This window comes from Ursus arctos, unplaced genomic scaffold, assembly GCF_023065955.2.
Source record: "Ursus arctos isolate Adak ecotype North America unplaced genomic scaffold, UrsArc2.0 scaffold_29, whole genome shotgun sequence".
Lineage (NCBI taxonomy): Eukaryota > Metazoa > Chordata > Mammalia > Carnivora > Ursidae > Ursus > Ursus arctos.
This window is the reverse complement of record NW_026622974.1, coordinates 7052711-7069491: the sequence shown is the minus strand read 5'-3', so window position 1 is coordinate 7069491 and position 16781 is coordinate 7052711. Positions and strand designations below refer to the sequence as shown.

Genomic DNA, 16781 nt, shown 5'->3' with positions numbered 1-16781 from the left:
CGCACCTGTCGCGCCTGCAGTCGGGCTCCCTGCGGCGCGAGCTCACGTGCCCGCGCGGACCGAGCTGGGACGCTGGACCCTCCCCAGGGAGGACAGTTCGGCCCTAGCGCTCCCTTGGGTGGCCTTTCTGCAAGCCAGACAACCTCGCTTGGAGTCAGGTGGAGTCAGGTGCAATGTGGGAGGTGGCCGTCTTCTTGGAGAGTTGGTAAACCAGCTACGGAACAGGCGGATCCGTCCAGAGCCGTGCCCGTGCGATTTTGGCTAGTCCTTAAGGGCATCTGGAGGTAGAAAGAGATGGCAGCAACGTGGCTGGACCCGTGGACCTTTCTTCTAGAACTGGGGGGCGGGGTGGGGGAAGCAAGAGACGGAAGGGAAGAAAAGGAAACCTTACCGATACAATTCTCTTTGGCAAAATAAAAATAGCATTTCTTCAAACGTCCTTTCTCTGGTTTGCTCAGAGCTACTTCAAAGAAAAGCAGAAAGAAACAAAGGTGTTTCTTGCTTTGTGACCCGCAAAGCAGAAAGCAAACCCTCCTTTAGCCCACATTACTGTTACTGTCATAATCATGATTCCACAGGGTAGTACTAGGAAATGCTAAAGGTTTGGCAATAGGGAAAACCCCGGTCAGCCTGGGGCAGAATGGGATGAAGGAGCACAGCGAACAAACTGAATGAAGCCGCCTTGCTCCCTGGGCAAAAGGATCTACCATCAAAACTGTTGCACTTTATTGCAACCTGTAGGAGGGAAAAGGATGGAGGCGGCAGGGGGGTGGGGAGGCGGCGTTTCCCGGTCCGCCGGTGGTGGGGTGTAAGAAAGAAACATTTGATCAGTCCTCGCCTCGCCTCGGCAGACTCACCGCAGAAGCCGGGAAACCTGAGGCGGCAGGAGAGTCGCCTCCTGGGCAGTGCAGAAAGCGTCGCCAGCACTTGGGGGAGGGGAGTCCGCCGGCTGCCGGAGCGCCAGGACTTTTCACAAATGAGGAAAATACCCTTCCAGGGCAGTTTCCCTGAAATGCACATGTCCTTGGTACCTTTCAGAGGTCTCCCGGTGGCATTTGAAAGGCATTGTGTATTCCCCGCCATGGGAACGATGTTATTTGGGGCAAATTACCCTGATTTCCAAGCTAATGAAACAGAGAGATTGTCACAAAAAAGTGTAAGATCTACATAAACCTTGATAACCACCTTTTGGTCTTTGGTATCTTTCAGATGCCTTAAGAAAAAAAAAAAAGCAAACCCATCAGGTTGTGACTTCCTTTACACTGGGTAAGTGGTCTGTCCCAGTTGACCCCGCCTACCACAAAGGTCTGTTACATTTTCTTCGCTAGGTGTTACCTTCCTTAGGTTTATTTTTCAAAATTATCCATAGAAATTACACCTGTCATTTAATGACATTTGCTTTGCTAAGCCTATTTCTCTCCCTTCAAAGGTGACCTCTGTTTCATTTGGTTTTTGGGACCCCTCTGGGCAAGATTGCCAGGTCCTTTGGCAGACCCAGGTAATGACAGAGGTCATGTCCTCCTCAAAGTTTGACAGCGTTGGACCAAGGGCCAGGAATGGGTGCCCTGAACCTTGGCGTCCAGGTCTGTAGCCTAGGGAATCAGCAGGGAGAGCTTTAACAAAGCAATGAGTCTCTCTGCTCTCCTTGAAGAAAGCTGTTCTAGGACTTTCTCAGATTTCCTGGGGGCAGGTAGTTTCATAGTGTCAAGTTCCTGAAAGCTATTTGAAACACAAATTGACTCTTTAGAGCCAAAGGGCCCTTTGCCCCACTACTAGGCACAGAGACCAATTCTGCCGGCACCTTTGGAACCTCATGTCCGCAGCTTGGAAGGTTTTCTCCATTTATGTAAAAAGCTCACTGCACAGCTCTCAGGGCCCCCAAAAGAATTCTAAAATGCCTGTGCTGTGATTTGTTCTGTCCCTAAAGGAAAGTGATCCATGAAAACCAGGCAGGCCTTCATGATTAGCTCAAAAACCAGATTGATGGTGGGACAAAAAATCAGATAGGAAAGCTCTTTTTTTTCTGTTTTTTGTTTTAGATTTTATTTATTTATTTATTTGTCAGAGAGAGAGAGAGAGAGAGAGCGAGCACAAGCAGGGGGAGCAGCCCGCAGAGCAGGCAGAGGGAGAAGCAGGCTCCCCACTGAGCAAGGAGCCTGATGTGGGACTGGATCCTCAGACCCTGGGATCATGACCTGAGCCAAAGGCAGATGCTTAACAGACTGAGCCATGCAGGCATCCCAGATAGGAAAGCTCTTGGTTTTTCCCCCCCTCTTTTATGAAATTCTGGGTTGTGGCTATCATTCATAGGGGCCAGCAAAGGCTGAAAATGATTGTGAAGTAAAGATCCTGCCCAGGTTATGCATGGGTTTATTTTAGGGAAACCAGGTCCTGATCTACAGAATCAGGGATTCCCAAAGGACATTTCTCTTGGCTACGTGATTCCCACGAGAAAGGCCTTCCTGTTGAAGGTGGCTGGGGCCTGAGGTGCCCCTTCTGCAGGGCAGGGTGGATTGGTTTCTAGGAAGCCTCTGGGGCAGGCGGGACCCCACCCAGAGTCCGATAGGTCATCTTCAACACTTCCTTGAAGGGATATCCTTTCCGCCCAGCCTGTATGCTGGGTGTGTCATTCAAAGCCTGGGGTCACCCACAGAGTTTCCAGGATGCACGGTTCTATCCTACATCAACTGATCATCATTATCTGTTAACTACTGCTGTTGCTGTTGGTAATAATAATAATAATAATAATAGGCAGCATTTTAGGATTTCTGGAACACATTCAAATACCTTACCTCGTTGGATGCCCTGCATCCCTGTTTATGAGCCTCGGTTCATTCATGTGAACAATGAAGGAAACAAATAAATGTGAGTCACAGGCAGCTTGTGAGAGTTCCTGCTGTGAGAACGTTCAGTGAGCCACAGTTTGCTCTCTGTGTCACAACCTAGGGAGGTAAGAAGGATGATTCCACCTGTTCCATGGTTGAACAATGCCTGTGCTCAGAAGCACACTGTAAATAACATTCAGATCCACTTCTCAGATGTTGCAGTTTGGACTCTGAATTTCTTTTTTTTTTTTTTTTAAGATTTTATTTATTTATTCGACAGAGATAGAGACAGCCAGCGAGAGAGGGAACACAAGCAGGGGGAGTGGGAGAGGAAGAAGCAGGCTCATAGCGGAGGAGCCTGATGTGGGGCTTGATCCCAGCCGGGATCACGCCCTGAGCCGAAGGCAGACGCTTAACCGCTGTGCCACCCAGGTGCCCCTGGACTCTGAATTTCTTACTCTTTCTTTTCCAAATACCATTTGTCAGGGCTTATACCTTCTTTGGCTGAGTTAGGCTCTCGAGTACCAGCCGAGGTGGCGATTCATTGATACCTCACCCATCCATTCTAATGTCATAGAATGCTGTCAAAGAGCCCTCTCTGCTCTGCACTCCTTCCAGGGGAACATTCTAGTAGTGACTTTTAGGAGATCTTCTCCCCCACGTTTTTAGTTTCTTCATCACCAGTACGAAAAGCTTGAGTAAGTCAGTAAGTCTGATCTAATGTTTCATAGATGTGCCATAGATGGGCAGAGGTTTAGAGACACGGGACATGAGTTCGAGTTTTGTCCCTGCTTCTGATTAGCTCATAACTGAAGAAATTACTTAACTTCTATGAGCTTCAATGGCCGCCTCTTGAAAACAAGAGGATGGTTATATGGTTATAAATAACCACAATTATATGATGGTGATCATATAATTTATGGCTCAGACCAAGACATTTGGTTGGAGAGTGAAAGCTATGAATAATTAGGCTGAGACACCAGAACTGTTCCGAGGCAAATCAGGATGTGTGGCCACCCCGCTTACGAGAATACTGTCACCACAGACTTGCTGTGACGATTCCACAGGATCAAACAAGGGAACGTACTTTGTAAATGAAAATTGGTATAAACACATAAGAGTAAAATAATGACATGAATTCCATGGCAGATTAATCTTTTCTGATCTGCAGGCCCCTGATTTGCCTTAGGGAACAAAAGCCTGGCTCCTTCCTCACTAGCAGGGCTATTTCAGAATAAATGAGATCATACACAGCTTGTACTTTGATCGTAAGGGGAAGACAACAGGTTAGAGAGTTGACGGTGGCAGCCGGTGTGGTTTACAGAAAGAAGAGTGAGGAAGTAAAAGCAAAACAGAAAGTGATTTGGAAAAACAAATACAGGATGTGCTGAGTAGGTTAGATCGAGACATTCCTCCCGTCGGTACTGACTCCTGGACGCCCAGCCCCATCCTTCGACCCAAGAAGTAGAACACCACCAAAATGGTTAGATCAGTTTGTTACAAATGTCTCTTGGTGCCAGGGGTGTGAATTTCAGTAGAAACCAGTGGTTCTGGACTTTGGCTACATATTCAAGTTGTTTGGGGGAGGTTTAAGAGCTCCTGATGGCTGCTACTCCCTGGTCAATTACAAGGAAATCTCTGCCGGGGGGAGGGAGAGGAACCCAGAATCTGTCTTCTCACCCCCACCTCCAGGTGACTCCAGGGTGCAGCTCTGGAAGAGAGCCACTGAGTCATGATCAGAGACAAGTCTGACTGCAGGCAGCTTCTGCCACGGCTGAAATAGGTAGCCTTACTAGAGGGGATTAATGTCGAGAATTTCTAACAGCTTCAGGGCATCACGATCAGGAGTGTTGTTGATTGGAGAGCTTGCACTCAATCTGTGCTCAGTTAACAGATGCTGACAGACTATAAAGCCCTATCCACAGGACTCCAGAACAATCCATGCATGGGGTCGGTCTAGTCAAATAACCATTAATTCAGCGTGGGGGAAATAAAACAGGAGTCCTGCTGATTGTCGATGGAAATGACTAGTTGTTTTGTTCATTGAGTGATCTGGAAGGCCCTGACAGGGGTGCAGAGCACAAGTCAAGTCATGGTGACCCATAGTATAGTCATCTGACTTCCAGAACAGACAAGATCAAATCTTGTGGCATTCCCTCTCAGATCCCTGCTGTCTGCTGGCTGCCTGGTCCCCTTGGACACCTCGCCTAAGCTCGGGAGCCCTAGGTTTTGCTGTTCCCTTCAGCACATTAAGCAACTGTTTTTCCCTTCCACTAGTCCAGGTTTGGGTCTGTGGGCAGGAACCAATACCCAAGTTCACCTGCCCTGCTCTGTCTGTGAGTGTGTCTTTTCCTGTTTGCCTCAGGTCCCGTGGCAGATGGTGGGAGTGAGTGCGGTGGGTCTGCAGATACTGAAGCCCGTTGTTAGTGCGCTCAGCTCCTGTCTCCCTGCCCGCTGATGTTGCTTCCCCCAGCCTGCCTTTCTCTACTTAGGGCCAAGACTCCATCCATTTAGACAGTCAGGTAAACATCTTTTCGTCTGGATTCCTTTTGCGTTGCCAGGCGCTGGGTCCCTATTAGTGGCGGCAGGAGGCGCAGCAGAGGAGTGCTGGCTTTGGGCACCGGGCTGTGGGTGTCCGGCTGGGTGGGCTAGAACAGGCTGCTCTGGCTCTCTGTGCCACCGTTTTCTTACCAGTGCTGGGCTGATGATGGTAGGACACATTTCGTGGCGTTGGTGTGAGCACTGAATAAGTTCTGTATGAATCTGGGGCAAAAATGTAGCTTCTACTGCAAACCTATTGCAGCCTAGTTAGTGAGAAGCCAAGCCCGTGACCTCCCCTGCCTTGGCGTGTCCAAGAAGTCAGACTCAGGCCTGTCTGCACCTGCCTTGTCGCTGGGGCAGGACACAGACCCCGGGAGCGGGAGCAGCGTGTAAATATCACTGGCTCTGATTGCCTGTGCCCGGTTGCTGCTTGGGAGCTGGAGGCCCCCAGAGGCCACTGTCTGGAGTGATGTGGTGGGCCTGGCCGCAGGGGGTGTGCAGATCCCTGACCAGTGTTCGGGCTCCTCTAGCTCCAGGGAGGTTGATTCCTCCTGTCAGTTGAGCTCTCACATAGCTTTGGGGACTGGACCAGGATGCATCAAACCACTGGGGGGCTGCACTGGCCCTGACCTTGCACCCCATGGAGATGTTGTTTCAGGGGCTTCATTCCCTTTCCTGTCACTGGGCTCTGGGCAGGGTTTCGCAAGCTCACCTGGAAGATGCCTATCACTTTAACCTGTAGATGAGAAAGAAAGCTCTAGAGTCTATGCCCTTTGATTCCAGGAGGACCCCTCCCTCCCAGCGACCTTCTAGCTCTGCCTAGCCATAGTTGCTCTTATAGAAAATATCATACACATGTGTTTACATGTATTGTCTAGCTGGTCTACGCAAATAACATAATAGACTCTCGATAGCTGGTATTTTTAAAAACTGTTGTCCAGGAGACATCCTCTTGGTCTTTGTCATCAGAGCTGGAGGGCTAGAAATAGTGAAGGAGCAAAGTGGGTAAGCACGGCTTTCCGGAAGATGTGGGTCAGTGATAAGAAGGTTCTCTCTACCCAGGGCATCCTAGCTCTGACTCTGCTTGTGTTCTGAGGGGTCAGCTCCAACTACTGGGGCCATTTGTCTGCCAGCTCCCCGATAAGAATCTACTTTGGAAACACATCGTAGTCAAGGGGTCTCTTAGTTCTGAGAGGTGAAATTCTTTGAGGATAAATAAGCCAGAGAGCCTGTCATCAGAAATTAAATGAATCCTTCCTAGGAAAAAGAAATGAAGTTTTAACTTCTAGAAGCACCCTGTAAAGCTCTGCTAGTGTGGGAAGATTCTTTGAATTACATTTGTTGTGGCAGTCGTGGGCAACAGTGGCTAGGCCAATGGTGCTCCTCTTCAGGGTGTGAAAAAGTCACAGGAAAAAACTTCTTTACATGGGCTTGTTTAGGCCCTTTCTCCAGATATTCATGTTTAGGAGGCTTTGGGGAAGGTCCGGGCATCTGTATCCTTATGAAGCTACCCTGGGTGATTCTGGGATTCATCAAAGACTGAGAACCACCAGCCCTGAGCGTGGGTAAATAGAGCTACCCAAATAGTGGGGCATCCAAAGGGCGCCATGAAGTTCAGCCCCTCCTAGAAGCATGCATTTCCTAGGGCGGATGAGGCTGAGGCAAGAAAGTTCTTAGCATGAATCATCCCGAACTGACCACAGGTAAACCAGAAAGGGGAGGAAAGGAATGCATTGGACCTTTCTTTCATAACTTGCTTTATTCCTTTGTGATATTGCACTGGGACATTGGAGTGACAAGTAATTTTAGAAGCTAGGCATGAAGGAGGTATTAGTAAGATAAAGAACTTTGAGCGTGAAGGGATTGAAAACAGTCAGTCAGTCAGTCAACCAAGCAACCAATTACCAACTATGTTTGTGAAGCCACCTGCTCTGTGCCGGGCTCTGCGGAAACTGAGGAGGGGGCCTGGAGAGCAAGGAGGGTAGGCTGCCCGCAGTCCATGAGCTTGCCACTAAGGGGTAAAACTTCAACCAAGCGTCAGTGCCTCATTGGTGACAGGAAATGAAATGAGGGGTGTAAGTGTGGGGACCAGTACGGCCTGAATGAGGTTTCCAAGCGTAGTCTGAAGGGAGGTAGGACCCGAGTTGTGGTTGGAAAAAATGATTAGGATTCAGAGAATGGCAACCATGTCAGTTTCAGCAACAGTATGAGGTGAGGCTGTTCAGGGCCCAGGGGGTATGCAAGGTTGGCTGGAGAGAATGGCATATGGAGGGTGCAGTTGGAAAGAAGATAGAGAAAAGAAAAAACAATAATGGAAAGGGTTGTGAATGGCAGGTAAGTGGTTTTTGCTCCCTCATAAGTACATGGGAAGCAACCAGGAGTTTCTACACAGGGTAGGGCCTTGACTTGGTCCCTGGTGGAAAGGCTCATATGCTTATTGCATGATGTGGTGGCAGATTCATGAACTCAGGGTAAGAAGCCCTGTACTCCAAGTCCAGCACTGCCTCATAATTGGGTGTGTGGCTGTCTTTAAGGCCAAATTTCCTTTTCCATAAAATGGAGTTAAAAAAAAATCATAACATGGTAGAATTCCTGCCTTGGAGAAAGCTCTTAGAAGTCATTTAGTCTCACCTCATCTTAGCAGATAAAATTCACAGTCGAACATTTTAGGATACATGCTGTATGGCTTTCAGGAAGAGAAGTTAGTTAAAACGTGAGCTGCTCTGTGTTTGCTGTTGCTCTCAGGCCTGTATTCGCCATGACCATGTCAGAAGGAGTCTTGAGGCAGACGCCATGACGAGGATTCTCCGGTGTTCCTTGTGAGGCGGCCATCATGGGCTCAAAGTAGGGCTGAAAGGAGGGGTATGCCGTGGAAGAGTGCAAAATAGGGCATAGGCCTTGAAAGAAAAGTGTGCAAATACGTGAGGGGCACCGAAGCTCAAGATTCAGTGGTATCGTGGTAAATTCAGCTCCCAAGAGACTGGTTTCCATCTTTGGGATGGTGACGCCATGGATGGGCTTGATCGTGATTGTCTAAGATGTTGTGAATGGACTGAGTGCAGACAAACTAATTGGGCTTGAGCTTTACAGCTCCGTTTAACCTGAAACCCTATGAATCTATGACAGAGCAGCGAGGACAGGAGCAGTTATTAATAAAAATAATCTTCTGGTGTTACAAGTGTTTTGTTTGAGGTGATGGCAGGTAAGTCAAGTGCCAATGTCCCCCAGAGTGCTGGAAAACCCACAGTCAGAATGACAGGAAGGCCGGGGCGCGGGGTGTGGGTTTGAAGTTCTGCTCAGAGCTGCAGGTGAAGGAATAAGTTCCAGGAGGAGGAGGGTCCCAGCCTGAAGGAGTAAGGAGATAAGGACTGTGCTCAGGAAATGCCCATTGGGGGGGGAGGAATGAGGCACAAGAGATTCTGGCAAAGCTGATGAAGAAGCAGAGACTGAGGGAAATAAATAGAATGCCCTGGATGAAGGGAACTGTGGGAACGATGGCTCAGAGGCAGGAGATAGCAGCGTGGCCCGGAAGGACTGAGTTCTGTGTGGCCGTGGCGAAGAAAGCGTGAAGAGAAGCGGGAAGGTGACAGGAATATGAGTTAGGGTAGGACCAGGAAGCCCTTCTGAGGGTAGGTTGAGAGACGTGGACGTGTATTTACAATGTTGAGGGTGCATATGGTACCACTGCTTCCAGGGCAAGTATATTTTAAGAGAGAGGCACACGCGTCATTATCTGAAGCTGGTGGGCTTGGCCCTGTCGCATCTGAGGAGATTTGAAACGGGAGGTCTTCTCAGTGTGTCTCGGGCCACCCGCGGGCTGTGTGTGTAGAAGTTCGGTGCTGGTTACTCTCCCCGCCGTATCAACCTCTACGGACCTGAAGACGGTGTGTTCCACTTCTGTTTATCATTATTCTCTGGCAAGGAGGAAAGCAGCAAGTATCAGGATGGAGAAACGACACAATAGATGAAGGAAGGATGTACAGTGAATGGCATCCAACGGGGAACCCATTACCTAGAATGAAGAGGAAGTGAAAACCATGTCCCAGTTACTATCTCTTAAAAATCCAGTTGGGGAGGTTGTCATGGCAACAGGTATAGTTTTCTTGATTCAGCTCAAGGCTCCTCTCTCCTCAATGCACGCCTCTGCTACGCATGCTGACAAGGAGCAGAGGCCCAGGGAGTACATACAGCACGTGGGCAGGGGAGGGGGGCTGCAGCCTCACCTGCTTTTTCTTCATTTTCTCATTTGGGTGCTGTAAGCATTTTGTAGTCACTTCATAAAATCTAGGATCCACAGTGTCATTTGCCTTAGAAACTGAAGGAGCCATTTGTCTGTGGTCATTGATCACAGATGCCTCAGATTTTCCCTTTGGGGATAGAGCTCTGGGCAGGGCCTGACCCCAGGACTCCGGGAGAGGGGAGCCATGCCGGCAGAGTTATGTGACCTCTCCTCAGTTGGGTACTTAAGGAGCGTCACAGAGATCTGATCTGTGTGGCAGGATATTGTAAGGGACAAATAAGATCAGAAACCCGAATCTCTTTTGTAAGCCAGATTTTTCGCTGTGGCATTTTGTTGGTCAGCGTGTGGCCACTGCGGAAACCACGGCCCATCAGCTTGTTCACCAACTAGCTCAGCGCAGGGTTGGGTGAATGGTTTTCTCTGCTCAGGCTTCTTCTGCTCTAGTCCTGCGCCCCCTAGGGCTGCCAGCTCCTCTGTGGGACTTGGGGTTTGCCCGCACATGGGGAGATGGAAGGTGGAGAATTATCTGGAAGGTTTGCGTGGTCTCTGATGGGAAGTGGCCAAATCATTGTCTCCTGCTTTCCATAGTCCAGAACTCAAGTATCACCTAGCTGTGTTCCCAGGAAGAGGGGAGCAGGCTGGTGAACGATGAATCATTCTCTACCATAGAAATGATTTATTTCCTTGTTTTTTACTGCCACGTCACCTCATCACCCCCTGTCATGGCATCCTGCCTGCAGCCTCTCTCTCCTCCTGTCCACCAGGTTTGATGCCATTAGCTTAATATTCCTCGAATACTTTATCACACTCTCTCCTCTACCTGCTAGGTCGAGTTCAATTGCTTTAGCCTGAAAGTGAAACACTCCAACCAGGCCAGCGTTCCCTTTCCTGACCTTTCCCCTGCACCCCAAAAATGGTTCCTTATGTGTCCTTACAGTTTCTGATGCATTGTTGAGTCTCTTCCTGATTTTATTCTCACTCTCAGCCCCTTGGAGGAAGAAAAAGATTTCATCTTTGTCACAGACAAGGTGCTTGCTGGGCTCTGTGTACTGTGCTGTTCGGCATAAGCAGAAGGAGAAACCTGGAGATCCTGACTGCAGAGCTGGGACGTCTCCACCAGAACAGGGTTCCTCAGCCCTTCATGGTCCTAAGAACTGCTGGGGACACGTTCCAGACTCCAGCACAAACTCATGAGTCGGAGTCTTCAGGGGATGGGGTCCCAGGCATCTGTAATTCACCAGTGCCCTGTGATCCAGGTGCATAGCCCGTTATGGGAACATCGCCCATAACATCACAAGGTCCCATGGGAATAGCCAGAACCCAGACGGTGGTGGGAATTTAAGGCCTCGTGACATGCAAACATGGGAGAGAAATTTGAGGGGGCAGTGAGCCTTCCAGCTGCTCTCAGGTCACCCCAATGATCATAGTATCTCAGTCACCTTAAATATTGGCCCATGCCTTTAGAATCCACTCCGTACCCTATGGCGTTACAAAAGCAGTCATCGACATGTTTCTGGTTTTTGGTTTTTTTCCCAGCTGCTGATCCCCATCCCCAGATCATAAGGTGCTTGAAATAGAAGATGTTGGGGAAGAGATTGGGAGGATGGCAGGGGTCCAAAGAGTGGGGGAGACAGAGGGAAACAGACTTGACTTTGAGGTCGAGAACCTCGCCCTCACCCTCCAGTCGTCTTGGGTGTACTGGCTCTCTCTGCATTTTTGGAAATCAGACAGTCAGTTTGGAAGGTGAGTCATAATAGCCGTGGCTGTGTGCTGGTCTGAATACCTTGCTTACCTTGGCTCCGTCCTGTTATTACTCCCAGTTTGCAGATAAGGAAGCTGCAACTCAGAGAAAGTGTGTCCCCTGCCCAAGGCCGCAGAGCTAGGACATGGTGGGACCGGCTGCAAACCCCACCCCTGGGCGTCAGGATCCATGCTCTCTCTATTGCCTCATTTCCCCCACCACCTTCCAGCTGTGTGAGGACAAAGTGTACTAAACCTAGAGTAGGATATGTAAGGCTTTGTTTTTCCTAAATTCTCTGTGGGTCACATGAACAATCCAAGATCAAGTCAGATCTCTACACTTAGGCGATTACCAGGTAAGGGCATTAGAGCCACCTAAAGACCCACCTGTTCTCAAGTGTCCTCTCTACTTCTCTGCCACGGTAGCATTGACCCCTTGGCTTAAGGCACGGCACCCAAAGGCCCTTTATCAAATATAGGTGTCACCCTGAATGGGCTACACATGCACGCTGGGTCACCAGATGCCACATTAGCTGGGATTACATTATCAGGTTAGGTGGCAGGAAGAAGAGGATGAGAAGGAAGGGCAGAGGGAAACCAGGAGTCTCTCTGTGTGCCCCGGACATCATGTGCTAGGTGTCTGTCAGGGCAAGGAGGGAATGGTGCCTGCTGTGTGATGCGGGGGTGGCTACCAGAGGCAGACTTTGTCCCCTTGCCAGTTCGTCCAAGATTTGGGCACCGGCCAAAGTGCCTTAGGATTCTAGGGTACGCTTTGAAACTCATCTTTGTAAGGCTGAAGCCCTTGACTTAAAAGAAACCTCGAGTGTATTCCAGTCAGCCTTTACTCCACTACTAAGAACCAGACTCATTTGCAGATAGATGGTAGAGTCCTACAATTAAAAAAAAAATTACAATATTCCAGGACACTATGAAGATAAAAAAATCATTAATCAAAAGAAAATGAACCATGTTATTTGTGGAATTCAGTGAATTTCCTGGAGTCTTTATGGGATTCCAGCAGCTTCCAAGCAGCGTACTATGGGAGATTGAGGCTCAGAGAGGTTAGGCTTTTATAATGCCACACAGCAGACTCAAGTCAGGGTGGAGAATAGAACTATTGGCTGCGGTTCATCACATGACAGCCCAGCCCCACTGATGTTAGGGCCTTTCTGAATCATCCTGAGACACACGACAGGGTCGAAGATGGCAAAGAGCAAAATTAAGAGGTACTATGAGTACCTCTTAATTCAGTATCCCTGCTGCCACAGTGTCATGGGGTAGGGAAATCTGGGGCTTGAAGGGTTCACTTTTTACTTGGGGTCCCACGGAAAGTGGTAGAGCTGGGACTCCAACCACATCTTTCAATGTGCATTAATAATTAAAAATAACAAAATTAAAGTCAAAGTTGCTTGAAATACCCTTTTCCATGTGGGAGCTGTGTATCAAGGTCGACCAGATGCCAGGCCATGGCTCTGCTAGGGAATGAGCTGCACAAGGCAGGCATAGTTAGGCCCGGCAGACCTTGCAGCCTGGGGATGGATGGGGCAGGGCACACTGCGCACGCAGGAGGACTGTGACCCAAGGGCAGGTACAAGACTATGGCAGCTCCAAGCAAGGGGGCCGGGTATCAGGAAGACACTAAGCAGCCTTTTACAACACATGCAGGGAAGGACTTGGGACTCAGTTCAGGGGTGGGACATGAGAGGAGAGTCCCAGCTAAGCTGAGACAGAGAAGGGAGAGGATGCTATTTACCTCTTCCCCTGACGGGCCTGCTGCTGGGGCAGCAGAAGGAAGGAGCAAGAGGTGAAGGGACCCCAGGTGCTCCACCCCGATCAAGACTGCAGGAGCTTCTCTTGACACCAGTGAGAACAATCTTGGAGGATCCCTTCTGGCCCGTCTCCCACTTTAGGTCACCTAAAAGGGCTATTTGAAGCTTATCTCAGCCTGATGCTCTTCAGAAAACATTTTTCTACCTGGGTGCCAAGAATTACACTATCAAGGGCGAGGCACCTTTCATTCCAGAGTAGGAGATAAATGGCCCTCGGTGGAAATGCCTGGCTGGCTAGCACTTTGGAGTGAAGGAGTACCTCCCAATGTGTAACCAGACATCTGTCAAGGAGGGGAAAAGAGGGGTTATTAGGTGCACCCAGTTGTGACGCAGGGAAAGGAGAGTCTGCAGGAGCTGCGGAAAGAGGCCATGGGATGGAAGATAAATGTCACTCTTGCCATGGCTCTGCTCTCTGGGCTTGGTGCTGATTTCCTTTAGTTGAAGCAAATAGGAACAGTAACCAACTGACAATGGTTACCTTGAAGTCACGGATGAGACAGTTCCTCTCCTCATGGCTGGCTGTTTCCTACAAGGGAGTTTGTGTGCCATCATCCTACTGCTAGGTCTAAAGACCACGTGTATTATGCATACTACATAGTATAAACATATGTTAAGTATATAGCGTTTGGCACACACTGTAGGCTCAAGTAATGCCATTGGTAAATAATACATACGTATCTGCATTGTTTCCATAGTCGCCAAATATTGGTTGAGTAACAGCAATACAGTGGCATTCAGGGAACTTGGTTTTTGCTTCTGCTTCCCAGCAGTCTCTTATTTTGAACTGGTTGTTTGGGTTTCTTCATCTTTAAACATGGGGATTGGATGAAATGCGAGCCGAGGTCCCTGTCGGCTTTGAAATGGGTTCTTTGATTTTACTGTGTACTGAGCACTGCGTGAGGCGCCGAGGGAGATTCCAGAAGGACTCGGTTCTCAAGCAGGTTACCGTCTACTTGGTCCAGGATCGTGGAGCTCCCATAACCTAGGTGGGGGCCAGCATACTGCTTCTGTTAAGGGTGACGCAGTGTTTTCGGCTTTGTGGTCCACACAGCGTCTGTCACAGTGACCCGGCCCCGCCGTTGTAGCATGAAGGCAGACGATGTGTAAAGGCGTGCTTTTTCTCACTTCCTCCATACTCGGGGAGGGGATCTGTCAAACAGTGCCCTTGATGTTTTTGCCTGGCCTGGCTCCTGCCATGCCACGCGCTGCTAACTCACCCTTGCTGCGTCTCCGGGCGGGGCTCAGACATCTGTGCGGGGACGTGGCCACCTGGCGGTATGGACGTACAACAGGGTCTCTGCCTAGGGATGTCACCACGTGAAAATGAGATGATGACCTCATCGCCAAGCCAGTTTTGCACACTGGAGGGAGAGAGGTAAGCGGTTCCAACGGGCAAGCCAGTCTGGGAGGCCTCAGACCGCTGCTCCAGAAGGTTGATTTCCTGAGAAAGGAGAATGTTGTCTTCTGGGGCAAACATTCCTAACAGTAAACACTTGGGGCACTTTATGCCCTTCACTCCCTTGTGCCCTTGACTGAGACACTTGGCCTCTCTGGGGAATTTTTCAACTATGACACAGATGGGACTGCATTCCTAGGCCTGCTGGATCCTGGCCTCAACTCAGATTGTGTAAATTCATGGAATCCACTTATTTCTGGCCATTGTTTACTTATTTGGATCAACGTTCACTAGCCAGTTGCATCGTGCCTGCGCGTCTGTGTGTGTGCATGCGTGCGTGTGTGGGTGTGTGCCTGAGTGTGAGCGTGTGTGCACCTCATTTCCTCATATTCAGGACTTCTTTCTCAGCAGTCTCAGATACTGCGATCTGGCAGAAAATTGGTTCTGTCCTATGCCAACGAGTCTTGATAAAGGGCACTTGGACTCATTATTCGTATGTTCACGTCTCGGAGAACACTTTCAGCTGATTTCAATGCCGACACGCAGAGCGAACATTTGTCCTTCTCCACTGTGGCCCTGCACGGTTCGAACACGCTCCTCGTGGGCCCTGCTTCTTCACAGCAGAGTCAGAAACGGGCTTTCTGGACCAATTCCTGTTCTGCTTTAATTAGCTAGCGTGTATTCTGTGGTTTGCAACAAAAAAATCCTTATCAGTATTTCCTCAGAAAAAATTGTACAATAGAATCTTCTCTGAAGTCTTACAGATCCTAGGACATCAATGATAAACGCTTAGAATGTCCTATTAGGATATTTAACACCGACTATTGATTTTATAACTCCAGCAAATTCTTTGGGGGTGATTCTAATAAAGGTTATTCCAAACGTAGATCCAGGGACGTGGAATTATCTGACTCACCGGGCCAGCCTGGGGGAGGCTGGGGTAAAGCCAATCACACGGATTTTGTTCTCCACCCTCCTCATCCCCTTGAGTGTCCCCAAAGTGCAGCCTTTTCACTGAGGGAAAACAAGTTGCAATAATCAAGGGCTTCCTTTGAGACCAAAGTGTGATAGTAATATTAACCAACATTTATTAAGTGTTTACTACGTGCTTTCTAATTGCTTTACGTTGCATAATAATACTATCACTAGTAGCCCTGTTGTGTAGACGAGGAAACTGAGGCAGCAGCGGTTAAGTGGCTTATCGAAGTCCCATAGCTCCTAAGTGTTCCTAACTTACCGACTCCCTGGAGCAGTGACCAGAGGCCAAGGCAGGCTGCGTCGTGTTTGGGGGTGAGGGACAGTGTTTCCTGACCACCTTCGGGCCTTTCTACGACCTCCTGCCTTCCCCTTCCTGCACTGGATGTCGTTCGGACTTGGGGCTGCTCACTACCCATATTCCAAGTTCATACAAACCGCTTAAAAAGGAAAGTGGCTGGACTCAGTGCACCTTTTCGGCCTGTGTGAGTGGACGGATGCATGTCAAGAGCAGACATGGCCGTGGCTGAGGGTCACGGGTAACCAGCAGCACCCTCAGGGAGGTGTGGGGTACTTCCTGCGGCTCCCAACATGGCCGCCTTCTTTCACTTGCCCAGATTCATCTGCTTCACTAGACATGGAGTTGGGGGATACAGGCCCAATGAGATACGAGTCACGCCACTCAGTAACAGGGACAGCATGTAAAACAGTCCCCCAATAGCCTTACCCTCAGCCTAGCGATTCCCCCCTCAGCCTGTCCTGAAGATGGGACCCCGGTGAGGACGTCTGCTGAGCATGAGCCCTGCTATCAGTCAGTCATGTGGAGAAGGAAGTAGACTTCCTGGGTCAATCCCGAGGGTGAGTGCTGAGGGCTGATTTTAAATTTTAAGTAGGAAAGGGGCTGATTTTAATTGAACAGACTGAAGAACTTCCTTGCACAGAGAGTTGTCAGACAGAGCAATGGATACCTTGAGAGAGGGGTGAACTACCCATGAAGGATGTATTTATTTATTTTAAGATTTATTTATTTATTAGAGGGAGGGAGAGAGAAAGAGTGTGAGCGCATGTGCATGAGTAGGGGGGAGGGGCAGAGGGAGAGAATATTCAAGGAGACTCTGCTGAGCACGGAGCCTGATGCAGGGATGGATCCCGGGACCCACAAGATCATGACCTGTGCTGAAACCGAGTCTGGCACTTAACCCCAGGCGCCCCTGAGGAATGTATTTAAACAGAGG

At 49.3% G+C, this 16781-nt stretch overlaps 1 protein-coding gene across 4 annotated transcripts in view; it reads left to right on the top strand.

Annotated features, from left to right (window-relative positions):
* CLIC5 (chloride intracellular channel 5) overlaps positions 1 to 16781 on the top strand; it is a 153564-nt gene that overhangs the window by 49625 nt on the left and 87158 nt on the right. The window contains exon 1 of one of the 4 annotated variants that reach the window (XM_048219638.2): positions 156 to 4308. The exons of the other annotated variants lie outside the window; for them this stretch is intronic. Within the exon in view, the coding sequence (XP_048075595.1) occupies positions 4306 to 4308 (3 nt within the window). The 5' untranslated portion in view covers positions 156 to 4305. Of the gene's footprint in view, positions 1 to 155; positions 4309 to 16781 lie in introns of those variants that run through there. 4 annotated transcript variants of the gene reach the window in all.